The sequence below is a fragment of the Neolamprologus multifasciatus genome, chromosome 23, assembly GCF_963576455.1.
Source record: "Neolamprologus multifasciatus chromosome 23, fNeoMul1.2, whole genome shotgun sequence".
Lineage (NCBI taxonomy): Eukaryota > Metazoa > Chordata > Actinopteri > Cichliformes > Cichlidae > Neolamprologus > Neolamprologus multifasciatus.
The window spans coordinates 23513703-23538160 of NC_140460.1; the positions used below are offsets into that span (position 1 = coordinate 23513703).

Genomic DNA, 24458 nt, shown 5'->3' on the forward strand with positions numbered 1-24458 from the left:
TCAACATGATCCCACACTGCTGTTGAGGTCTGGGCTCCACGTGTTTTTATTCAGGAATTTTTTACTGCATTGGCAGTGTGTTCGGGATCATTGCCATGCCGAAAAATTAAGCTGTTACCAATCAGATGCTTTCCAGATGTAATTGCATGGTGGATCAAAATCTGATGGTACTTTTCTGAGTTCTTAATTCATCATTTTAAGAAATCTTGAACACCACTTACTGAAATGCAGCCCAAACCTTGATAGAGCCTCCACCGTGTTTTACAGACGTCTGTAAGCACTCACTGTTGTAACATTTGTCCTCAGCTTGTGCAGTTGAATCTGAATGTATAAACTGAATGTGAATGAAAAAGCAGCAATGGTCAAAGAAACACTTTGAAAGATTTTCAGAAAGCTGGAGAACTATTGCTCAAGAGCGTTTAAAATGACAGAAGCCCGGAAGTAAAAGATAAAGAAATTATTATAAAAATATATATATAGTGGCACGAAGCTAAAAATATAAATAATACGCCTGCACGGCTTTAACTGGAAAATAGCCGGTATTTGTGCAGTCGACCTGCGATTTGTGATTGGCTAAATATTCAGTTTCCGGCATGCTCGTGGGCGTAGGAGCGGAAGGGGCGGGGTTAATTCCAAAATGAGGGAAAATAAGAACATGTCCGAGTCCCCTTCTCAAGCGGGAAAAGAAATACCGGCGAAAAAGCAAAAGCTGAGCAGCGATGAGAACAGCAACCCCGACTTGTCAGGAGACGAGAACGTAAGCGTTTAAACCGTGTTTGATGTTGGGCCGCAGATGAGCCGTGTAGCGCTTCTGATCAGTTAGCATTGTGCTAAAGTAGCAGATGTGCTAAAGGCTTTAGCTAGCATCTTTGTTTATTCACACCGGCTGGATTCAAACAGCTGGAGCTATTAGATATAGTTATTCACTGTGGACTATTTTAGTGTCTCCAAATAAATTTTCCCGCACGTGTTCCACCTTCCATGTTAGCGCACACGTGTTTTCTTTGTGCTCAGACTGGAGTTATTCACGTGTAAACCTGGGCTAGCCTTGGCAAAAAGCATCAAGCAGATAAATAATAAACTAAATACTGACCAAAAGGTAGTGTTTTTCGGATGGGTTGCTCAAGAATGGTCTTGAGTTAAGCTTTAATTTTGAGAAAAATGTTATAGCGCTTTATGAACTGATTAATGAGGAATGTTTTTGTAGCAGCCTGGGCCAACCACAGCCATCTCTACTTGTCTCCTCCTTCATTGTGTTTAAAATGACCCAATAGTTTGGAAGTGATACGCTTTTGATTGTTTTGGGGTTTTTTGTGCTATAAAAAGTGCAGTGTTAAACAAATAGCAAGGCAAGAAACGTGTTTACAATGTCTTCAGCACATCAGGCACACTTTGTTTATGAGTGCTCATGTTCTGGCTTCAATGCGCATCTTTAGAAGATGATTTTGCATTAAATAACACGTTTGTTTGTGTTGCTGCTGGTTGCAGGACGATGCCGTCAGCGTTGAGAGTGGCACCAATGCAGAACGCCCAGACACACCCACCAACACCGCCAATGCCCCCGGCAGAAAGAGCTGGGGCAAGGGCAAGTGGAAGTCCAAGAAGTGCAGATATTCTTTTAAATGTGTCAACAGCCTGAGGGTGAGTACGTCCAGCACACCAGACAGTGTGCAGAACCTAGAGGGGTTTACTGTGAAATGAGCCAGCAAATGTCCTGCTAACTGCCTGCAGTACAAAAAACAATACATAGTCAGTCAGGTATTTGGATGTTCTTAGCTGTCGATTCAGAAAAGGCATTAATAGGTCGGTCCTAATCTGCTGCCTGGTCTGATTTAAACTGCTAGGCAGGCAAGACAGAATACACGTGTGAATGAGTGACAGGTGAGTATCCAAGGAGTAGATACCGTGAAGGCGAAGGAGTTTAAATATCGTGGATCAACCCACTGAAAGCAGCAGACGGTGTGCAAAAGAGGTCAAAAAGAGAGTGCAGCCAGCGTGTAGTTGGTAGAGACAAGTGTCAGGGTTGATTTGTGACAGAAAGATGGCAGCAAAAGTGAAAGGGGAAGTTTACAAGTTCATAATGGAGACCTGCTATGATCTCTGGTTTGGAAACAGTGGTGCTGACATAAAGACAAGATGCAGAGTTAAAGATGTTAATGTTATAGATGTTTAGATGTCTTAATGTTTTATAAACCAGGCTGCAATTAATCATTAGTTATTGTTAATCTCTGGCAGTGTCTCTTTGTCCTTTATTTTTCCCCTCACTTCGAACCAGTGGCAACAGATTCCTGCCCCTACCTGAGCCTTTTTCTTCCTCTTAAAATTGAGTTTTTCCTTCCCACTGTCCCCAAATGCTTCTTCATAGGGAGTTGCCTGATTGTTGGGGTTTTCTCCATGTTATTGTGGTGTCTTTACCTTATAATATAAAGAAGAGATTTCTGTTGTGGTTTGGTGCTACACAAATCAAACTGAACTAAATTGATTGAAGTGTCATCTAGCCAGAACAAAGCCTTGTTTTGTTTAACTTGCTTCTTAGTACATCCATCTGGTTTAATCCGCACTCATACATACAGGATTTTTTTTGTAGGAGCGCAAGTGGCTATTAACAACATCTGTATTTGTCTCAGGAGGACCATGGCCAGCCATTGTTTGGAGTCCAGTTTAACTGGCACAGCAAGGAGGGAGACCCGCTGGTGTTTGCTACAGTTGGGAGTAACAGGGTAAATAAATGATCAGTTATTTAAAATTTGGTTTAAATTGCTTATTTCTGTAGTGGGTCAGCATATTACCAGAGGTGGGAAAGTCCTGATCTGTTTACTGGTGTTTGTCCAATATATTGTTAGGAGTTTTCAAAGCATGCAGCTCACTGTAAAATGCTCGCAAAGACAATAAAAGCATGAGATTTACCAGTGTATAACAACAAGCTCCAATGACCCTGTGGATTTGCAATGACTTCTTTATCCATTTATAGTTTCTCAATGAAAGGAACATTAAAAATGTCTTTTAAACACTGATTATTAGTGAACTTGTCCACCTCTCACATCTGTGCTTATCCAGGTAACTCTGTATGAATGCCACTCTCAAGGAGAAATCAGACTCCTGCAGTCCTACGTTGATGCAGACGTATCCTTTCACCTACTTCCTCAATCCTTCTTTGCTCTCATTTGTCAGTTTTCCTAACACACAAAAGTCCCACAGTTTGGCTTTTAAATACTTCTTTATTGCTTAGATGACAGAAGGGCAGTCTAGACGGGTTTAATGCCTCGACACCTGAGCTGAAGGCTAACAGCGAGGATTAAGATATCTGATATTTTTACATTATCTAGCCATCTGAAAGGTATTTGAACTCCATAAAAGCTCTGCAGCTGAGAGCAGAAAATATACAGTGTGAACGGAAAAGAGTTCAGGGGGTATAGAGAAGAAGAGATGCTTGTTTGTGCTGAAGTTTTAGTGACTGTGCAGCTGACAGTGGGACATCTGAGTCTGTTAAAGAAAGGTAAGTGTAGATTCTGTTCAGGTTTCCTTGACTTTGCAAAGGCAGACGAGAACTTCTACACGTGCGCCTGGACCTATGACACCAACACGAGTCACCCCCTGCTGGCTGTGGCCGGATCCCGTGGCATCATCCGGGTGATCAACCACATCACGATGCAGTGCATCAAGGTAGCGTGTCAGTCTTCACCCGACTGCTCCATCACTTCTGTCTTTTAGCAGAGTCCAGTTTTCAAGATATCGTTTTGAAATTTTGTGTGATGGTAGATACTAATAACAGCTCGAGCTGATTTAATTATGGTGAAAATCAGGTCATGGTCAAACCAAATGTGAAAATCAGTAAAAAACCTTTATGGATCTTGTAGTTAGTACTGCAGGGTGGCTTTTTAATTTATTGTATATGAATGGATGTCTTGATGCATGCTCAATCATCCAGGTAAGTAAATCTCCAAAACTTGATTCTGTTCATCTGGACGTAGCGTTTTGTGGAGAAACGTTTCATCACTCATCCAAGTGACTTCTTCAGTCTCAGCTGACTGCAGGTTTCCCCAATCTTATAAACAGTACCTTTTCACAATGACTGAAACCAGCCCACTGAAGGAACAATGGACTGGGAGGCCAGTTCCTTGGGTTACGTCCACACTAGCCCGGATAGATTTGAAAACGCTCCGTGTCCACACTAGCGTTTTCGGTCGTTTTCACAGAGTTGAGCGTCCACATTGAAACGGCCCAAAACGCTTACCTTCCAGTCCTGCGCATGTGCAAAGCGAGTGAAAATTAAATAATTTGAAGAAAAGCTATCTGGAGCATGTACAAACTGATATTAATCTTTTTTTAGAGCTGTCAAACTTGAGAGCAATCAAAACAACTGTATAATGCCCTCCGCTATCTTTGTTTAATTGGTCACATGACTGCATCACATGACTAAAATGCGTCATCGTTTTAGAAAGTCTGCGTTTTCAAGTGTCCACACTGCGAAGGGACAGCTCCGTTTTGAAAATGCTGCATTTTCGAGAGCGTTTTCAAAACGCTTCCCTTGAGGAAAACACTGTCTCAGTGTGGACGGGATGCCAAAACAGAGAGAAAACGATGCGTTTTCAAACAGCTGTAGTGTTACTGCAAGCTTAAAATAATCTGTATCACTTTCAGTGCACAGAAAATAGTTTTATTTGATTATGAAGCATTTTCAGGAAGCAACTTATAACAGTAGAGCTTTATTTACCATTTTTTATTTTTGGAAAGACTTGCATTTAATGGCGCAGAGGAATGATAATAACTATACCGAATTTCACTTCATCTGCCCCAAGTTGTTTAATTGCACAGTGTGAATTAAGTCATTTTTTCATCTTTTCCAGCATTATGTAGGTCATGGGAACGCCATCAACGAGCTGAAGTTTCATCCGAGGGATCCCAATCTGCTCCTCTCTGTCAGCAAAGGTAAACAGTGATTATAAAGCACCTTTGAGCTCTTCTGCGTGCAGTTCTAGGGTTCTTCCCGGCTCATTATGCACACATAAGCCGGACTGCATCACCTAGAGTTACGCCAATAACCTTGTGTTTCCTTATTTAGCAGAGATTTGCTGATTATTTTTTCCCGCTCCTTGGAGGGAAAAAAAAAAGAGCTAAACTGTGTCGCAGAGAGGGCAGAAAGACCAGCAGTTTGTCATATATTTCACTGTGAGGTTAATACAACAGCAGCAATGCATTTATAAAAAAAAATTGTAAAAAAGGCCCTTTTTTTTTTATTTTTTATTTTTTTTAAATATGGCTTTATTGACCCTCACTCAACACTAAAAATCATCCTGGCAGTAAAACCCCTCTCAACTGTGATTTGTTGCTTCCATCTAAAGAGAAAAAACAGGTCACCTCAGACTCGAGTGTAGTGGGGATAGAGTTTTATTTCCACGGGACTGTCAGGTGGTTCCTTAATCTGAGATAAATCAGACAGCGGGGTTTGGATCTGTCACTGAAGGTCATGTGAACGGCAACAAAGTTTAATCTTTTCTTTAATCAGGTGGATTTTTTTTTATTTTTTAAACACCCTGTGTGATTATAGCTGCTGGGAAGTGCAAAGGTGGTGTGAGTTTTTATGCTTTATGTGATAAATGGATTGTAATCTGTGAAATAAAACTGCTGTTTTATTTTAGGTTATATAAAAGTCATGTCTTGGAAGAAACTTTGATGAAGAGAGTTGATACGCATGAGTTCCCAGAGTCTGTCAAATACACGATCAAGATTAAACACCAGCCATGGGAGACTGTCAGTCAGCACATATAACAAAATATTATGACCCCTATGGAAAGTTAAAAATAAAATAAATCAATATAATTATTTAACATGATTAATCAGACAAACCAACGCTTATCACGTAGAAAAACTAAGACTGTATTCAAATAAAGTTGTAAAGTTCTCAAAGAAGAAATTCATTAACAAAATAAAATATAATTCTACCCTTAAAGTATTGAATGCAATATAATATAAATGCATAGCTCAAACTATGTAAAAAATGTAAATATAGAGGAAAAAAGTTTAAAAAAAAAAAGAAGAAGCTGTGAGCATCTCTTTCACTGACCGGCTGTAAAACAACAATCAGACTTTTTCTTAAAGTCATCTCTTATTTTCAGATCACGCTCTTCGGCTGTGGAACATACAGACGGACACTTTAGTGGCCATTTTCGGAGGCGTCGAGGGTCATCGGGATGAAGTTCTGAGTGCTGTGAGTATTACAGTTTATGTGGGGAAATTTATCTGGGACATAACAGTGACTATTGTGCAACAGGGAAAAAAAGATTCTGAATCGGTCTTTAGGGGATGACTGCACATGTTGGCACCATTAGACCAGACTCAATAAAGGCAGTACATCTGTGTTGGGTTATTTGGGGGGGGGAAACAGCTTTTCCTTGACAGCTGACACCACAGACTTGTTCATGTTCTACTTCTCCGAAGTGACTAGTGAAATATGTCAGTTTATTTTCAATCTGATTGAAAGTAAACAGAAATTATCCATCTGGTATTGACTATTTTTACTGGCATTAGGTTTTCAGCCTCACAGCAGTACAGTGGGGCAAAAAAGTATTTAGTCAGCCACCGATTGTGCAAGTTCCCCCACTTAAAATGATGACAGAGGTCAGTAATTTGCACCAGAGGTACACTTCAACTGTGAGAGACAGAATGTGAAAAAAAAATCCATGAATTCACATGGTAGGATTTGTAAAGAATTTATTCGTAAATCAGGGTGGAAAATAAGTATTTGGTCAATAACAAAAATACAACTCAATACTTTGTAACATAACCTTTGTTGGCAATAACAGAGGTCAAACGTTTACTATAGGTCTTTACCAGGTTTGCGCACACAGTAGCTGGTATTTTGGCCCATTCCTCCATGCAGATCTTCTCAAGAGCAGTGATGTTTTGGGGCTGTCGCCGAGCAACACGGACTTTCAACTCCCGCCACAGATTTTCTATGGGGTTGAGGTCTGGAGACTGGCTAGGCCACTCCAGGACTTTCAAATGCTTCTTACGGAGCCACTCCTTTGTTGCCCGGGCGGTGTGTTTTGGATCATTGTCATGTTGGAAGACCCAGCCTCGTTTCATCTTCAAAGTTCTCACTGATGGAAGGAGGTTTTGGCTCAAAATCTCACGATACTTGGCCCCATTCATTCTGTCCTTAACACGGATCAGTCGTCCTGTCCCCTTGGCAGAAAAACAGCCCCATAGCATGATGTTTCCACCCCCATGCTTCACAGTAGGTATGGTGTTCTTGGGATGCAACTCAGTATTCTTCTTCCTCCAAACACGACGAGTTGAGTTTATACCAAAAAGTTCTACTTTGGTTTCATCTGACCACATGACATTCTCCCAATCCTCTGCTGTATCATCCATGTGCTCTCTGGCAAACTTCAGACGGGCCTGGACATGCACTGGCTTCAGCAGCGGAACACGTCTGGCACTGCGGGATTTGATTCCCTGCCGTTGTAGTGTGTTACTGATGGTGACCTTTGTTACTTTGGTCCCAGCTCTCTGCAGGTCATTCACCAGGTCCCCCCGTGTGGTTCTGGGATCTTTGCTCACCGTTCTCATGATCATTTTGACCCCACGGGATGAGATCTTGCGTGGAGCCCCAGATCGAGGGAGATTATCAGTGGTCTTGTATGTCTTCCATTTTCTGATGATTGCTCCCACAGTTGATTTTTTCACACCAAGCTGCTTGCCTATTGTAGATTCACTCTTCCCAGTCTGGTGCAGGTCTACAATTCTTTTCCTGGTGTCCTTCGAAAGCTCTTTGGTCTTGGCCATGGCGGAGTTTGGAGTCTGACTGGTTGAGGCTGTGGACAGGTGTCTTTTATACAGATGATGAGGTCAAACAGGTGCCATTCATACAGGTAACGAGTGGGGGACAGAAAAGCTTCTTACAGAAGACGTTACAGGTCTGTGAGAGCCAGGGATTTTCCTTGTTTGAGGTGACCAAATACTTATTTTCCACCCTGATTTACGAATAAATTCTTTACAAATCCTACCATGTGAATTCATGGATTTCTTTTTCACATTCTGTCTCTCACAGTTGAAGTGTACCTCTGGTGCAAATTACTGACCTCTGTCATCATTTTAAGTGGGGGAACTTGCACAATCGGTGGCTGACTAAATACTTTTTTGCCCCACTGTATATCCACGTGTGAGGTTGATTCTACAGAAAAAGCTGAATACAAAGTGTGGTCATTTCAGTTTTTGTTTTTGATTTTTGGGGGGTGGGAATGAGTTTCTTTTAATGGTTAAAATTGCAGTTTCAAAAATTTCAGATCACAAGCTTGCCCAGTTGTCGGTGGTGTTCCTCTGGGCTGTGTCGTTGTCAGGTTTATCTGTCTATTAAGACCATCCCACCTTATTCTGTTACTTAACTTACACAATATTAAATAGTTGTCTGCTAATTTTCTGAAATGGTGACAAAACAGATGTTTTAGGTGAATGTGATTAAATTCTGTCTGTACTGACAGTTCACATTCTCCTATTATCCATTTCCTGTTTTGTAGGATTTTGATCTCCTAGGTGAAAAGATTATGTCATGTGGGATGGACCACTCGCTAAAACTATGGAGGATCAATTCGGAGAGAATGCAGAAAGCCATTCGCGCGTCTTATGAGTACAACCCCTCAAAGACAAACAGGTGAGACGTCCAGAAGCTTTTTCTGTGGTCTGTTTTCATATCTGTGGATTTATATACATGGCATTATATTTTTTATGTTTGGGGTTTTTTTTGTTTGTTTGTTTTTTTGTTTTTTTAGGGCATTTGTCTCACAGAAAATCCACTTCCCCGACTTCTCAACACGTGACATTCATAGAAACTATGTGGACTGTGTGCGGTGGCTTGGTGATCTTATTCTTTCTAAGGCAAGTGAAAGGAAATCCTTTAATGCTACCCAAAAAGGTTTTTTTGTTTTTTGTTTTTTTAAGTTACCGTATTTTCCGCACTATAAGGTGCACTTAAAATCCTTTAATTTTCTCAAAAATTGACAGTGCGCCTTATAATCCGGTGTGTCTTATGGATGAATTATGGTTGTGCTTACTGACCTCGAACTTATGTGGTATACGGCGCTCAAAAATGCTCAAAAAATGTTTTAGTATGACTTTGGTAAACAACAAAGCCGCACTGCTTGATGGATTGTCGGAGCATTATGGCTATTGTATCTAGGGGACTTGGAGTAATCTGGGTCCAAAACTCTGATTCAGGTCCCAAAGTCAAACGAGCACTGCTGCATCACTGAGAGTTCATCTTTAATAAAATGATCAGCATTGCTGCTTTACCAGTTGTAACAATTAAGTTTAACATCTAGGCGTCCATGAAAACAGAATTTATTAAATTTAATGGAGTTAGAAGTTAGCAGGAAGTTAGCTCGCTAGTTTCCACCTAAACATGATATAGCATGTTCTGACTAAGAGATTTCTGAAAAAATTAAAACGTACAGCTCTGCTATCACTTCCAACAGAAAACTAAACAGCAGTGACGTTTGTAGGGTTACTAAAGTTGGACTAGCTGGGGTATAATGATGTGCTACTAGCAACACAGCTATGTTAGCATAACAAACACAGTGAAGCTGGAGGATGAACGCTAACACTTTTCCACTTGATAATGTTAACGTGAGGGTTCCCAATGGTTAGGGACAAATGCAATCGCATGGCAGGATGCTGTAAACAGACCAAACTTCAGTCAGGAGAACAACTGAGATAAACCATCCACAATACGAGGTTAGTCATTAATATACTGCAACAACATGGGAATAGAGCAGCTGCAAGAGAATTCAGCATTAATGAATCAATGGTACAGAAGTGGAGGAAGCAAGAAGAATGAGTTGAGTAAAGTCTGACTTATTTGACTGTTTTGTTTTGCTGTTGAAAATTGTTGAAAATGTACAACTGAGTTTGTGTTGTCATTCCAGTCTTGTGAAAACGCCATTGTGTGCTGGAAACCCGGGAAGATGGAGGATGACATTGATCACATTAAACCAAATGAGTCAAATGTGACGATTCTGGGACGCTTTGACTACAGCCAGTGTGACATTTGGTACATGCGCTTCTCCATGGACTTCTGGCAGAAGGTCAGCTATCTTACCTTTATTTATTTTGTGTATGATCAGGTTTTATATTTTCATTCTCATTTGTACTGATTAAAGGACAAAAACAGAATAATCAAATGTTTTGTCTCAAATACAGTTTTATTTTTCATCTGTTGGAAAGAATTACATCATTTAATTGATTTACTTGAAAGGTCAGTCAACGCTAACCCAGTGTTTCCAGTCATCCTGTCTTTCTGGTTGGCCAGGTTGCTGTCATTGTTCTCTTTAATATCAATTAGCCACTTGTCCAGCAAGTTTCTAGCTGTCAGCTGCAGTCTAACCTGGAGTTGGAGGTCACTGGCAGGTTTTAAGTAGTTGATTATCACTGATATTTAGTTCTTAAGAAATAAAAACTCTTGCAGAGGAGAAACGGAAGCTAAATCTTTAGGAAACACTGGATGCTGAGAGTTGTTCGTTTGTTCTCTTGTTGTGTCTTGGTGCTCTTACTGACCTCTGCTGTGATGCTGATACACAGATGCTGGCTCTGGGGAATCAGGTGGGGAAGCTTTACGTGTGGGACCTTGAAGTAGAAGATCCACACAAAGCCAAGTAAGTAAAAAAAAAAAAAAAAAAAAAACAGACAACAGGCATGTTATAGTTGTCCTGTATCTCCACTGCTCTTTGCCCTGCTTTTAGCATCAAAATATCACAGTAAACCCTCATAAACTTAAACAGGTTGTTGTATTTGATCAGCTACACCCTTAGTTTAGCTCACATTAGCTGTTAGAAAAAAATAACACAGGGCCCTGTGGTTTGGGAATCTTCATATTTGTAGTCCTTATTTTGGTGCTACTAGAAGTTTGGTATAGCTCATCGGGAGCCCTGAGGAACTACCATCAGCACTGTTCCATGTTTGTTGTTCATATGGCTCATCATATCCTTTTAAGGTTTGGAATCAGTACCATTGTCAGGAGGTCTGGTGGTAGGACAGAAATCTCAACCATGTAGAGCCATTTTAATCTAAAAAGTATTCTAAAGTCTCTGAGAAGTGACTGTGGAGTATATTTAAGCAAAGACCACCTACCATTAGACCCCAGTTGTATCATCTAATCTCACCGTGTCTGGAAATGTTTTGAGACCTCCAACTTGCAGTAAGTGCAGTTTCAAGGGTATTACTGCTGCCGTCTGGCTGTTTCATGTTCCACGTAGTGGTAAACCCATGAGAAAGCCAATATGATGACTTGAATCTTTGGAAAAATTGAAAGCATCAAACACTGAAGAGCTGCAGCGCGGGGCTTTGGTTAACTGTAACACTTCGTATTTAAGCTTGGAAGTATGTGGTTTACAGTAGCGTCAGTTATTTCCACGGATTTTAGTAATACCATTTCTTCCTGGAGCATACAGAAAGGCTTCTCCTCCATCAGTTACACAGATTTCCTTACAAGTGACTGCAACAATAGTTGTAGTTTAAGGTTATAACACTGGTGCTTTCCCTCCCAGGTTGGGAACACTACTGCACCTAAATATTTACAGGCTTCATTAACACTTTTTTTTCCAAGTTCTTTTGAAAAGGCATTAAATTTCCTTCCTCATGCATTTTGAAAAGGAATTGGCTGAACCAGGAATGTGCAGGAATGATGCCCGGTTAAAAGCAACACTGTCTGAAGTGACAAAATAGTGGAAAAATGGCAGTTTAGTGCAGCTCAGAGGTTAAAACTTAAAACTGCTAAGTGGTGCCGTCTTCACGATCAATTATTGCAGCATTGTCACACTTCTCTGAGCACCAATGACCCATAGAAAGCTGCTGTAATGTCTTCCTGTGTCTTTTTTTACCTGGCACATTTAATGAAATTATGACTCTTTTTGTTGTGATTTTGCACCAGTAATGGTCAGAACACTGATTTTTAAACAACAAATATTCACAGGTTACAAAATAAACATTTTTATTTCAATTGTTTCATAATTTTTGCAGTTGACACTGACAAAAGTTTCTCTGTATTTTTTTGTTTTGTTTGTTTGTTTTTGGGTTTTTTTACAATTCCCCCTCCCCCCTAACTATCTCTGCTCTTCAGGTGCACCACGCTGACCCTCCCCAAATGCACATCAGCCATCCGGCAAACCAGCTTCAGCCGCGACAGCAGCATTTTGATAGCGGTGTGCGATGACGCCTCCATCTGGCGCTGGGATCGACAGCGCTGAGGTCTCCGGTTGTTCCTGTTGCTTCCAACTCCCCTGCCTCTGTGTTGGTGTACAGATCTGCACTGCAACAAAAAAAATGTCTGTACATTTAATCTTGTATGCAGATTAAAAATTGTTTTGTTTTGTTTGTTTTTTTTGTTTTTTAATTCCATAAAAAGAAAGGAATGGCCTTCTTTTGTCTTCATTTCCTGTTTGTCTGCCAGCTTAATTGTGAAGGGAAGAAAAAACAGATTTGCAGTGTTTTTGATCCAATAAAACTTGGATTTACTCTGTTAGATGAACAATTTTAAGCCAAAGGATGAAAAAAGGAACAGCCCTGAAGCCTGTCTTGGTGTCCTCTCTGGGTGCCTTCTGGTTTGCTATGCTGTCCCATCCATTGAAATTATAACAATACAAAACGAAATGTGTGGAAAAATAAGATAATGCATGAAAACAGGATTTTCTGTTGTAATGTGCCATGATTTATTTTAATTATTACAGTAATAATTGGATCGCTTTGATGCCCCCATTCACACACACACATGGACTGCTGTTGCATAATTTACAGTGTGCGCTTTGACACTGGAGTATTCGCACATACACACATGTAAAAACTGAATAAAGTCTTTTGTAGCTGTTCCCAAGCGTGATGTTTGTATAGGACAGTATTAGCATAAAAATAAGCTTTTATTTTGAAAACTTTACTCCTGTTACAGGCAGCAAAAGGCAGGTGTTTTGTCTTTATTTATCTGGAGTCATTTGAACTTGAATAAAACTTAATTTCTATAAATATATCAATATCAGACTTTTTTTTTCTCTGACTAACAGATAAAAGTGCGCACTAAAGGAAGTTTAGATGCTTTATTTGCGCCTTTCTCTACACTTTCTGCCCCACTCAGTCATGTGATCTAAGACTTTGCCCCCGGTCTCGTCTTGATGAACTGCCTCCGATCAAACGCCACTTCAGTCCACACGCGAGCGCGTGAAAAATGACGTTGTCTGTCCGCTGTGGACTTTTGCCCTCCGACTGACTGGACGAGATCAACCGGACTCGGCCGCAAAGACTCCAGCATGTTTTCGCCAAAATCACCAAAAAGCCCGTCCAGATACGGCTCCGGGGAGCAGATGTGCATGGTTGAATGTGGCGGTAAGCCCAGATGCATCTGTAACGTCAACTCAGAGGGCTGCAACAGGAGGGGCTGTACGGCACAGTTAAAGGTAGGCCTTCAAACAGCTGTGGAACATCTGCAGCTGATGGTTTAGAGAAAACCTGATCGCTAAGAGCTCATCTTAAAAAAGCTGGAAAGTAGCTACGTCTTAATTATACATTTGTTAGGATGTAGTCTCCCTGTTATATTGAAGAGCGGGAGTATATATATTTTCTTTTGAAACGTAATAAATATTTTAAATTGGTGACTGGGATAAAATAATCTGATAATTAAATCTCAATTTGTGGTTGAAATACAATGTAAAGAAATTCGGTTTGTTAAAGTAGGCAAGAAATCTCCAAGAACATTTTTTGCAGAGACAACATAAATTTTATGTGTGTTTTCATTGTAAAAGAGAAGTATAGTTTGCACTGGCAGCAGGGACAGCTTCACCGGCTGAACAACAAAGCCCACCTTAAAGAAACAAAACCTGCTCCTTCCCCAAATTCTATGTGTTTGTGCCTGTTGGAAGAGTTTAAGTGTGTGACCTCATGTGTTTATAATTATAATAATAACCTAAATCAGCAGTTTGTTCTTCACTGTTAACAAGTGAAACACTTGTTCACACTTCACTCATAAGTAGGGGAGACCGGGGATAGTTGTAACATTTTTCACATTTCTGTCTGTAAATTAGAGCTCTTTTAAGGTAGTGGATTCAAAATGTAATGCAAAGTATTTACATGTCTCGGCTATTAAATAGTGCAGCTATTTTCTCTGCAGCACAATTACCCATTGCATGGTATGGTCTCAAACACAAAGAGTGAAATGTTACAATTAACCCCATAGTCTGGGTTAGTTGTAACATATCCTGGGGTGAAATGTAACACAATGAAATAAGGGTACTAACAAAACATTACCATGTAATCTGTGTTTATTCAACACATGAATGCACTTAGAGCCATTTATGTAGCTATATGTGTGTGTGACAGAATGCAGAAATCTAGCTTTTGAACATATTCCAACCCCCCAAAAAAGACAAATTATGGAATTTTCTGCAACTGAATATTTCATTAATTTTGGTTGGTCTTCATTGAGTTTGGCCTCATTGGCTCAGTGGGCATTATAACCTACAACTCTTGCACCAATTTTGAACATAACAATGAAGCTGAAAAAATGTAGTTGCTCACCAGCATCGCAATTCCATTACTTTTTATCATGGCTTACCTTGGTGTGGTTTGCAAAGTGCTTTAGAAAGATGAGAAAATCTGTTTCTCGCACCCATCCTGATTTATTTCCACTACCAGTACTTCCTACTGGTCCATCTCTGACACAGTGGTCTGCATAATGTATGTGTGGGAACACAAACAGTGGAGGAATTGTGTTGCCAATGGCATTAACCGCATATACAAAAGCGACCAGTGAACCTCTCTCTGCTGATGTCGTTGCCCCAACTTGTTTAATATAAGTTAAAGTAATAGTGTGGTAAGTAGTAACATCTGCATTATTGTTCCAACTAACCCAGACTGTTGCTGTTACAACTGACCCAGACTCCTATAGCCATGAACTAGCTAACATTACAGCCAACGGCTAAAACATTAGCACTAAAGACCTACACAGAATATATCCCCATAGACATACAAATAACATAATTTAAGTTTGACGAGTTTAACTGCAAAGCAGATAATGCTATGAGAAATTGAAATAAAGTAGAAAAGCGTGCTTTTTGGCATACAAATTACTTTTTTTCATGTTAAATTGTCTGTGTTTGACAAAATGTGCTGATTTTTCACATGTGATAGCAGAACTGAACTGGGCATGCACAGGATGAGTCACATCATTTGAAACTTAGCCCTGATTGGAGAAATTGGAAGTGTTACAACTGACCCACGTTACAACTATCCCCGGTCTCCCCTACTACCTGTTGTCTAGAATGAGTATATGTGAGAACGAGAATATGAAAAGGTTAAAATCTCAACATAGCTCAACAGCAATGCAGTTCGATTAAAATATGTCTTTGGCCTCGATTTGACAGACTTCTCACATAATACTAGCTTAATGTGGGTGGTACAGTGTGGAAAGGTTCCAGAAGCTGACTCTGAGTTTGTATTTTTTTCCAAATCATTAGTGTAAAACTATTGTAATTTATTACAGGTTAGTTGCCAATCTACTGCTATCTGGTGTGATAGCAGTAGATTGGTAGATTGCTAGATAGCATTAGGCCCCGGTGGCCTAATGGATAAGGCAATGTCCTCCTAAGCCAGGGATTGTGGGTTCGAGTCCCAAATGGGATGTGGTGCAGTGGAAGCGTGCTGGGCCCATAACCCAGAGGTCGATGGATTGAAACCATCCTCTGCTATGTGTTTTGGATGGCCCGATTCTCTGAACTGTGTCCAAAAGCAGATGATAGTCAGGTCCTGTTCCCCAAAAACGCAGACAAGTAACCCTGTAGTACAGGCACCGAGTGACTCAGTCATGTACAATAACTGCCCCCTGATCACCAAAGGCGAATCCTTATCTGTACACAGGGACTCCAACTCCAGTCCTGGAGAGCTACTGGGTTTTTTCTTTTAGCTGTTAGATGCATCCTTGTTCTGACACACCTGAATCAAATGAATGGCTTGTTATCAGGCCTTTGCCAAACTTGATGCCATGCTGAAGAGCTAATTCAAGCATTTGATCCAGCTGTGTTTGAGCACGTCACACATGCTCCTGCTACTCCCCTGTTTTAGTGGAACTAGATTCAGTGATTCAAATCGTTGGTACTCTCTGGTCTTCGTGTGGTTTCACAAGTCTCAACAGACAACATAAACGCCCCTAAATAAAGTGGAGCAATAAGCACAGCGTGTTGGCTTACCAGCGTTCTGGACACTGAGTTGCCCAGAGTGTGTACAGAGTGTAATTTATTTTCTCAGCGTTTCTCAAATGTTCTTAAATGCAGTTTCATCTTTGAACAAAAACTAGCTTGAAACCATGGCTCTCACTCGAACCCCCGAAACAACCTCCAAAGAAAGGAAGTCAAGCGATCATCCGCCCCAGTGGCCTAATGGATAAGGCACTGGCCTCCTAAGCCAGGGATTGTGGGTTCGAGTCCCATCTGGGGTGCTGTCCAGCAGAGTGGCGCAGTGGAAGCGTGCTGGGCCCATAACCCAGAGGTCGATGGATCGAAACCATCCTCTGCTATGTGTTTTGGATGGCCCGATTCGCATATGACAGTCAGGTCCTGTTCCCCAAAAACGCAGACAAGTAACCCTGTAGTACAGGCACCGAGTGAGTGAGCCATGTACGATAACTGCCCCCTGATCACCAAAGGCGAATCCTTATCTGTACATAGCCTTGCACAGGGACTCCAACTCCAGTCCTGGAGAGCTACTGGGTTTTTTTTTAGCTCTTAGATGCATCCTTGTTCTGACACACCTGAATCAAATGAATGGCTTGTTATCAGGCCTTTGCCAAACTTGATGCCATGCTGAAGAGCTAATTCAAGCATTTGATCCAGCTGTGTTTGAGCACGTCACACATGCTCCTGCTACTCCCCTGTTTTAGTGGAACTAGATTCAGTGATTCAAATCGTTGGTACTCTCTGGTCTTCATGTGGTTTCACAAGTCTCAAAAGACAACATAAACGCCCCTAAATAAAGTGGAGCAATAAGCACAGCGTGTTGGCTTACCAGCGTTCTGGACACTGAGTTGCCCAGAGTGTGTACAGAGTGTAATTTATTTTCTCAGCGTTTCTCAAATGTTCTTAAATGCAGCTTCATCTTTGAACAAAAACTAGCTTGAAACCATGGCTCTCACTCGAACCCCCGAAACAACCTCCAAAGAAAGGAAGTCAAGCGATCATCCGCCCTGGTGGCCTAATGGATAAGGCACTGGCCTCCTAAGCCAGGAATTGTGGGTTCGAGTCCCATCTGGGGTGCTGTCCAGCAGAGTGGCGCAGCGGAAGTGTGCTGGGCCCATAACCCAGAGGTCGATGGATCGAAACCATCCTCTGCTATGTGTTTTGGATGGCCCGATTCTCTGAACTGTGTCCAAAAGCAGATGACAGTCAGGTCCTGTTCCCCAAAAACGCAGACAAGTAACCCTGTAGTACAGGCACCGAGTGAGTGAGCCATGTACGATAACTGCCCCCTGATCACCAAAGGCGAATCCTTATCTGTACATAGCCTTGCACAGGGACTCCAACTCCAGTCCTGGAGAGCTACTGGGTTTTTTTTTTAGCTCTTAGATGCATCCTTGTTCTGACACACCTGAATCAAATGAATGGCTTGTTATCAGGCCTTTGCCAAACTTGATGCCATGCTGAAGAGCTAATTCAAGCATTTGATCCAGCTGTGTTTGAGCACGTCACACATGCTCCTGCTACTCCCCTGTTTTAGTGGAACTAGTTTCAGTGATTCAAATCGTTGGTACTCTCTGGTCTTCATGTGGTTTCACAAGTCTCAAAAGACAACATAAACGCCTCTAAATAAAGTGGAGCAATAAGCACAGCATATTAGCTTACCAGCGTTCTGGACACTGAGTTGCCCAGAGTGTGTACAGAGTGTAATTTATTTTCTCAGCGTTTCTCAAATGTTCTTAAATGCAGCTTCATCTTTGAACAAAAACTAGCTTGAAACCATGGCTCTCACTCGAACCCCCAAAACAACCTCCAAAGAAAGGAAGTCAAGCGATTATCCGCCCCGGTGGCCTAATGGATAAGGCACTGGCCTCCTAAGCCAGGGATTGTGGGTTCGAGTCCCATCTGGGGTGTTGTCCAGCAGAGTGGCGTAGCGGAAGCGTGCTGGGCCCATAACCCAGAGGGCGATGGATCGAAACCATCCTCTGCTATGTGTTTTGGATAGCCCGATTCGCAGATGACAGTCAGGTCCTGTTCCCCAAAAACGCAGACAAGTAACCCTGTAATACAGGCACCGAGTGAGTGAGTCATGTACGATAACTGCCCCTGATCACCAAAGGCGAATCCTTATCTGTACAAAGCCTTGCACAGGGACTCCAACTCCAGTCCTGGAGAGCTACTGGTTTTTTTTTTTAGCTCTTAGATGCATCCTTGTTCTGACACACCTGAATCAAATGAATGGCTTGTTATCAGGCCTTTGCCAAACTTGATGCCATGCTGAAGAGCTAATTCAAGCATTTGATCCAGCTGTGTTTGAGCACGTCACACATGCTCCTGCTACTCCCCTGTTTTAGTGGAACTAGATTCAGTGATTCAAATCGTTGGTACTCTCTGGTCTTCATGTGGTTTCACAAGTCTCAAAAGACAACATAAACGCCCCTAAATAAAGTGGAGCAATAAGCACAGCGTGTTGGCTTACCAGCGTTCTGGACACTGAGTTGCCCAGAGTGTGTACAGAGTGTAATTTATTTTCTCAGCGTTTCTCAAATGTTCTTAAATGCAGCTTCATCTTTGAACAAAAACTAGCTTGAAACCATGGCTCTCACTCGAACCCCCGAAACAACCTCCAAAGAAAGGAAGTCAAGCGATCATCCGCCCCGGTGGCCTAATGGATAAGGCACTAGCCTCCTAAGCCAGGGATTGTGGGTTCGAGTCCCATCTGGGGTGAGGTCCAGCAGAGTGGCGCAGCGGAAGCGTGCTGGGCCCATAACCCAGAGGTCGATGGATCAAAACCATCCTCTGCTATGTGTTTTGGATGGCCCAATTCGCATATGACAGTCAGGTCCTGTTCCCCAAAAACGCAGACAAGTAACCCTGTAGTACAGGCACCAAGTGAGTGAGCCATGTACGATAACTGCCCCCTGATCACCAAAGGCGAATCCTTATCTCTACATAGCCTTGCACAGGGACTCCAACTCCAGTCCTGGAGAGCTACTGGGTTTTTTTTTTTTAGCTCTTAGATGCATCCTTGTTCTGACACACCTGAATCAAATGAATGGCTTGTTATCAGGCCTTTGCCAAACTTGATGCCATGCTGAAGAGCTAATTCAAGCATTTGATCCAGCTGTGTTTGAGCACGTCACACATGCTCCTGCTACTCCCCCTGTTTTAGTGGAACTAGATTCAGTGATTCAAATCATTGGTACTCTCTGGTCTTCATGTGGTTTCACAAGTCTCAACAGACAACATAAACGCCCCTAAATAAAGTGGAGCAATAAGCACAGCGTGTTGGCTTACCAGCGTTCTGGACACTGAGTTGCCCAGAGTGTGTACAGAGTGTAATTTATTTTCTCAGCGTTTCTCAAATGTTCTTAAATGCAGCTTCATCTTTGAACAAAAACTAGCTTGAAACCATGGCTCTCACTCGAACCCCCGAAACAACCTCCAAAGAAAGGAAGTCAAGCGATCATCCGCCCTGGTGGCCTAATGGATAAGGCACTAGCTTCTTAAGCCAGGGATTGTGGGTTCGAGTCCCATCTGGGGTGAGGTCCAGCAGAGTGGCGCAGCGGAAGCGTGCTGGGCCCATAACCCAGAGGTCGATGGATCGAAACCATCCTCTGCTATGTGTTTTGGATGGCCCAATTCGCATATGACAGTCAGGTCCTGTTCCCCAAAAACGCAGACAAGTAACCCTGTAGTACAGGCACCAAGTGAGTGAGCCATGTACGATAACTGCCCCCTGATCACCAAAGGCGAATCCTTATCTCTACATAGCCTTGCACAGGGACTCAAACTCCAGTCCTGGAGAGCTACTGGGTTTTTTTTTTAGCTCTTAGATGCATCCTTGTTCTGACACACCTGAATCAAATGAATGGCTTGTTATCAGGCCTTTGCCAAACTTGATGCCATGCTGAAGAGCTAATTCAAGCATTTGATCCAGCTGTGTTTGAGCACGTCACACATGCTCCTGCTACTCCCCTGTTTTAGTGGAACTAGATTCAGTGATTCAAATCGTTGGTACTCTCTGGTCTTCATGTGGTTTCACAAGTCTCAAAAGACAACATAAACGCCCCTAAATAAAGTGGAGCAATAAGCACAGCGTGTTGGCTTACCAGCGTTCTGGACACTGAGTTGCCCAGAGTGTGTACAGAGTGTAATTTATTTTCTCAGCGTTTCTCAAATGTTCTTAAATGCAGCTTCATCTTTGAACAAAAACTAGCTTGAAACCATGGCTCTCACTCGAACCCCCGAAACAACCTCCAAAGAAAGGAAGTCAAGCGATCATCCGCCCTGGTGGCCTAATGGATAAGGCACTGGCCTCCTAAGCCAGGAATTGTGGGTTCGAGTCCCATCTGGGGTGCTGTCCAGCAGAGTGGCGCAGCGGAAGTGTGCTGGGCCCATAACCCAGAGGTCGATGGATCGAAACCATCCTCTGCTATGTGTTTTGGATGGCCCGATTCTCTGAACTGTGTCCAAAAGCAGATGACAGTCAGGTCCTGTTCCCCAAAAACGCAGACAAGTAACCCTGTAGTACAGGCACCGAGTGAGTGAGCCATGTACGATAACTGCCCCCTGATCACCAAAGGCGAATCCTTATCTGTACATAGCCTTGCACAGGGACTCCAACTCCAGTCCTGGAGAGCTACTGGGTTTTTTTTTTAGCTCTTAGATGCATCCTTGTTCTGACACACCTGAATCAAATGAATGGCTTGTTATCAGGCCTTTGCCAAACTTGATGCCATGCTGAAGAGCTAATTCAAGCATTTGATCCAGCTGTGTTTGAGCACGTCACACATGCTCCTGCTACTCCCCTGTTTTAGTGGAACTAGTTTCAGTGATTCAAATCGTTGGTACTCTCTGGTCTTCATGTGGTTTCACAAGTCTCAAAAGACAACATAAACGCCTCTAAATAAAGTGGAGCAATAAGCACAGCATATTAGCTTACCAGCGTTCTGGACACTGAGTTGCCCAGAGTGTGTACAGAGTGTAATTTATTTTCTCAGCGTTTCTCAAATGTTCTTAAATGCAGCTTCATCTTTGAACAAAAACTAGCTTGAAACCATGGCTCTCACTCGAACCCCCAAAACAACCTCCAAAGAAAGGAAGTCAAGCGATTATCCGCCCCGGTGGCCTAATGGATAAGGCACTGGCCTCCTAAGCCAGGGATTGTGGGTTCGAGTCCCATCTGGGGTGTTGTCCAGCAGAGTGGCGTAGCGGAAGCGTGCTGGGCCCATAACCCAGAGGGCGATGGATCGAAACCATCCTCTGCTATGTGTTTTGGATAGCCCGATTCGCAGATGACAGTCAGGTCCTGTTCCCCAAAAACGCAGACAAGTAACCCTGTAATACAGGCACCGAGTGAGTGAGTCATGTACGATAACTGCCCCTGATCACCAAAGGCGAATCCTTATCTGTACAAAGCCTTGCACAGGGACTCCAACTCCAGTCCTGGAGAGCTACTGGTTTTTTTTTTTAGCTCTTAGATGCATCCTTGTTCTGACACACCTGAATCAAATGAATGGCTTGTTATCAGGCCTTTGCCAAACTTGATGCCATGCTGAAGAGCTAATTCAAGCATTTGATCCAGCTGTGTTTGAGCACGTCACACAATACCTGCTACTCCCCTGTTTTAGTGGAACTAGATTTAGTGATTCAAATCGTTGGTACTCTCTGGTCTTCATGTGGTTTCACAAGTCTCAACAGACAACATAAACGCCCCTAAATAAAGTGGAGCAATAAGCACTGCGTGTTGGCTTACCAGCGTTCTGGACACTGAGTTGCCCAGAGTGTGTACAGAGTGTAATTTATTTTCTCAGCGTTTCTCAAATGTTCTTAAATGCAGCTTCATCTTTGAACAAAAACTAGCTTGAAACCATGGCTCTCACTCGAACCCCCGAAACAACCTCCAAAGAAAGGAAGTCAAGCGATCATCCGCCCTGGTGGCCTAATGGATAATGCACTGGCCTCCTAAGCCAGGGATTGTGGGTTCGAGTCCCATCTGGGGTGCTGTCCAGCAGAGTGGCGCAGCGGAAGAGTGCTGGGCCCATAACCCAGAGGTCGATGAATCGAAACCATCCTCTGCTATGTGTTTTGGATGGCCCGATTCTCTGAACTGTGTCCAAAAGCAGATGACAGTCAGGTCCTGTTCCCCAAAAATGCAGACAAGTAACCCTGTAGTACAGGCACCGAGTGAGTGAGTCATGTACAATAACTGCCCCCTGATCACCAAAGGCGAATCCTTATCTGTATATAGCCTTTCACAGGGACTCCAACTCCAGTCCTGGAGAGCTACTGGGTTTTATTTTTTTAGCTCTTAGATGCATCCTTGTTCTGACACACCTGAATCAAATGAATGGCTTGTTATCAGGCCTTTGCCAAACTTGATGCCATGCTGAAGAGCTAATTCAAGCATTTGATCCAGCTGTGTTTGAGCACGTCACACATGCTCCTGCTACTCCCCTGTTTTAGTGGAACTAGTTTCAGTGATTAAAATCGTTGGTACTCTCTGGTCTTCATGTGGTTTCACAAGTCTCAAAAGACAACATAAACGCCTCTAAATAAAGTGGAGCAATAAGCACAGCGTGTTAGCTTACCAGCGTTCTGGACACTGAGTTGCCCAGAGTGTGTACAGAGTGTAATTTATTTTCTCAGCGTTTCTCAAATGTTCTTAAATGCAGCTTCATCTTTGAACAAAAACTAGCTTGAAACCATGGCTCTCACTCGAACCCCCGAAACAACCTCCAAAGAAAGGAAGTCAAGCGATCATCCGCCCCGGTGGCCTAATGGATAAGGCACTGGCCTCCTAAGCCAGGGATTGTGGGTTCGAGTCCCATCTGGGGTGTTGTCCAGCAGAGTGGCGCAGCGGAAGCGTGCTGGGCCCATAACCCAGAGGTCGATGGATCGAAACCATCCTCTGCTATGTGTTTTGGATGGCCCGATTCGCAGATGACAGTCAGGTCCTGTTCCCCAAAAACGCAGACAAGTAACCCTGTAGTACAGGCACCGAGTGAGTGAGTCATGTACGATAACTGCCCCCTGATCACCAAAGGCGAATCCTTATCTGTACATAGCCTTGCACAGGGACTCCAACTCCAGTCCTGGAGAGCTACTGGGGTTTTTTTAGCTTTCAGATGCATCCTTGTTCTGACACTCCTGAATCAAATGAATGGCTTGTTATCAGGCCTTTGCCAAACTTGATGCCATGCTGAAGAGCTAATTCAAGCATTTGATCCAGCTGTGTTTGAGCACGTCACACATGCTCCTGCTACTCCCCTGTTTTAGTGGAACTAGATTCAGTGATTCAAATCGTTGGTACTCTCTGGTCTTCATGTGGTTTCACAAGTCTCAAAAGACAACATAAACGCCCCTAAATAAAGTGGAGCAATAAGCACAGCGTGTTGGCTTACCAGCGTTCTGGACACTGAGTTGCCCAGAGTGTGTACAGAGTGTAATTTATTTTCTCAGCGTTTCTCAAATGTTCTTAAATGCAGCTTCATCTTTGAACAAAAACTAGCTTGAAACCATGGCTCTCACTCGAACCCCCGAAACAACCTCCAAAGAAAGGAAGTCAAGCGATCATCTGCCCCGGTGGCCTAATGGATAAGGCACTGGCCTCCTAAGCCAGGGATTGTGGGTTCGAGTCCCATCTGGGGTGTTGTCCAGCAGAGTGGCGCAGCGGAAGCATGCCGGGCCCATAACCCAGAGGTCGATGGATCGAAACCATCCTCTGCTATGTGTTTTGGATGGCCCGATTCGCAGATGACAGTCAGGTCCTGTTCCCCAAAAACGCAGACAAGTAACCCTGTAATACAGGCACCGAGTGAGAGAGTCATGTACGATAACTGCCCCCTGATCACCAAAGGCGAATCCTTATCTGTACAAAGCCTTGCACAGGGACTCCAACTAAAGTCCTGGAGAGCTACTGTTTTTTTTTTAGCTCTTAGATGCATCCTTGTTCTGACACACCTGAATCAAATGAATGGCTTGTTATCAGGCCTTTGCCAAACTTGATGCCATGCTGAAGAGCTAATTCAAGCATTTGATCCAGCTGTGTTTGAGCACGTCACACATGCTCCTGCTACTCCCCTGTTTTAGTGGAACTAGATTCAGTGATTCAAATCGTTGGTACTCTCTGGTCTTCATGTGGTTTCACAAGTCTCAAAAGACAACATAAACGCCCCTAAATAAAGTGGAGCAATAAGCACAGCGTGTTGGCTTACCAGCGTTCTGGACACTGAGTTGCCCAGAGTGTGTACA

The 24458-nt window shown here is 42.8% G+C and overlaps 2 protein-coding genes and 10 non-coding genes across 12 annotated transcripts in view; all 12 read left to right on the plus strand.

The window, feature by feature from the left end:
• Window positions 1–593: 593 nt before the first annotated feature.
• On the plus strand, window positions 594–13008 carry eed (embryonic ectoderm development). Its single transcript, XM_085150446.1, has 12 exons — window positions 594–757; window positions 1489–1641; window positions 2628–2720; window positions 3058–3123; window positions 3538–3663; window positions 4848–4929; window positions 6117–6208; window positions 8520–8653; window positions 8772–8877; window positions 9924–10082; window positions 10576–10649; window positions 12113–13008. Exons 1-12 carry the CDS (start codon window positions 638–640, stop codon window positions 12237–12239), a joined length of 1332 nt encoding a protein of 443 aa, XP_085006572.1. The 5' UTR covers window positions 594–637; the 3' UTR covers window positions 12240–13008.
• A 43-nt stretch (window positions 13009–13051) lies between these two features.
• atp7b (ATPase copper transporting beta) overlaps window positions 13052–24458 on the plus strand; it is a 66578-nt gene continuing 55171 nt past the window's right edge. The window contains exon 1 of the mRNA XM_085150439.1: window positions 13052–13436. Within this exon, the coding sequence (XP_085006565.1) occupies window positions 13290–13436 (147 nt within the window). The 5' untranslated portion in view covers window positions 13052–13289. The remainder of the gene's footprint in view (window positions 13437–24458) is intronic.
• On the plus strand, window positions 16396–16468 carry trnar-ccu (transfer RNA arginine (anticodon CCU)). The gene has a single exon. It is a non-coding gene; the product is annotated as a tRNA-Arg (tRNA).
• trnam-cau (transfer RNA methionine (anticodon CAU)) lies at window positions 16475–16546 on the plus strand. Its single transcript has one exon. It is a non-coding gene; the product is annotated as a tRNA-Met (tRNA).
• On the plus strand, window positions 17210–17282 carry trnar-ccu (transfer RNA arginine (anticodon CCU)). Its single transcript has one exon. It is a non-coding gene; the product is annotated as a tRNA-Arg (tRNA).
• Window positions 18043–18115, plus strand: trnar-ccu (transfer RNA arginine (anticodon CCU)). The gene has a single exon. It is a non-coding gene; the product is annotated as a tRNA-Arg (tRNA).
• trnar-ccu (transfer RNA arginine (anticodon CCU)) lies at window positions 18857–18929 on the plus strand. The gene has a single exon. It is a non-coding gene; the product is annotated as a tRNA-Arg (tRNA).
• Window positions 20490–20562, plus strand: trnar-ccu (transfer RNA arginine (anticodon CCU)). The gene has a single exon. It is a non-coding gene; the product is annotated as a tRNA-Arg (tRNA).
• trnar-ccu (transfer RNA arginine (anticodon CCU)) lies at window positions 21323–21395 on the plus strand. Its single transcript has one exon. It is a non-coding gene; the product is annotated as a tRNA-Arg (tRNA).
• On the plus strand, window positions 22136–22208 carry trnar-ccu (transfer RNA arginine (anticodon CCU)). Its single transcript has one exon. It is a non-coding gene; the product is annotated as a tRNA-Arg (tRNA).
• Window positions 22971–23043, plus strand: trnar-ccu (transfer RNA arginine (anticodon CCU)). Its single transcript has one exon. It is a non-coding gene; the product is annotated as a tRNA-Arg (tRNA).
• Window positions 23784–23856, plus strand: trnar-ccu (transfer RNA arginine (anticodon CCU)). The gene has a single exon. It is a non-coding gene; the product is annotated as a tRNA-Arg (tRNA).

What these genes read in the sequence shown, in the direction of transcription:
- eed (XM_085150446.1), top strand. Translation starts at nt 638, where the DNA reads ATGAGGGAAAATAAGAACATGTCCGAGTCCCCTTCTCAAGCGGGAAAA. An exon ending in GCTCCTCTCTGTCAGCAAAG is followed by an intron (nt 4,930 to 6,116) that starts GTAAACAGTGAT and finishes TCTTATTTTCAG; the next exon opens with ATCACGCTCTTCGGCTGTGG. An exon ending in GTGATCTTATTCTTTCTAAG is followed by an intron (nt 8,878 to 9,923) that starts GCAAGTGAAAGG and finishes TTGTCATTCCAG; the next exon opens with TCTTGTGAAAACGCCATTGT.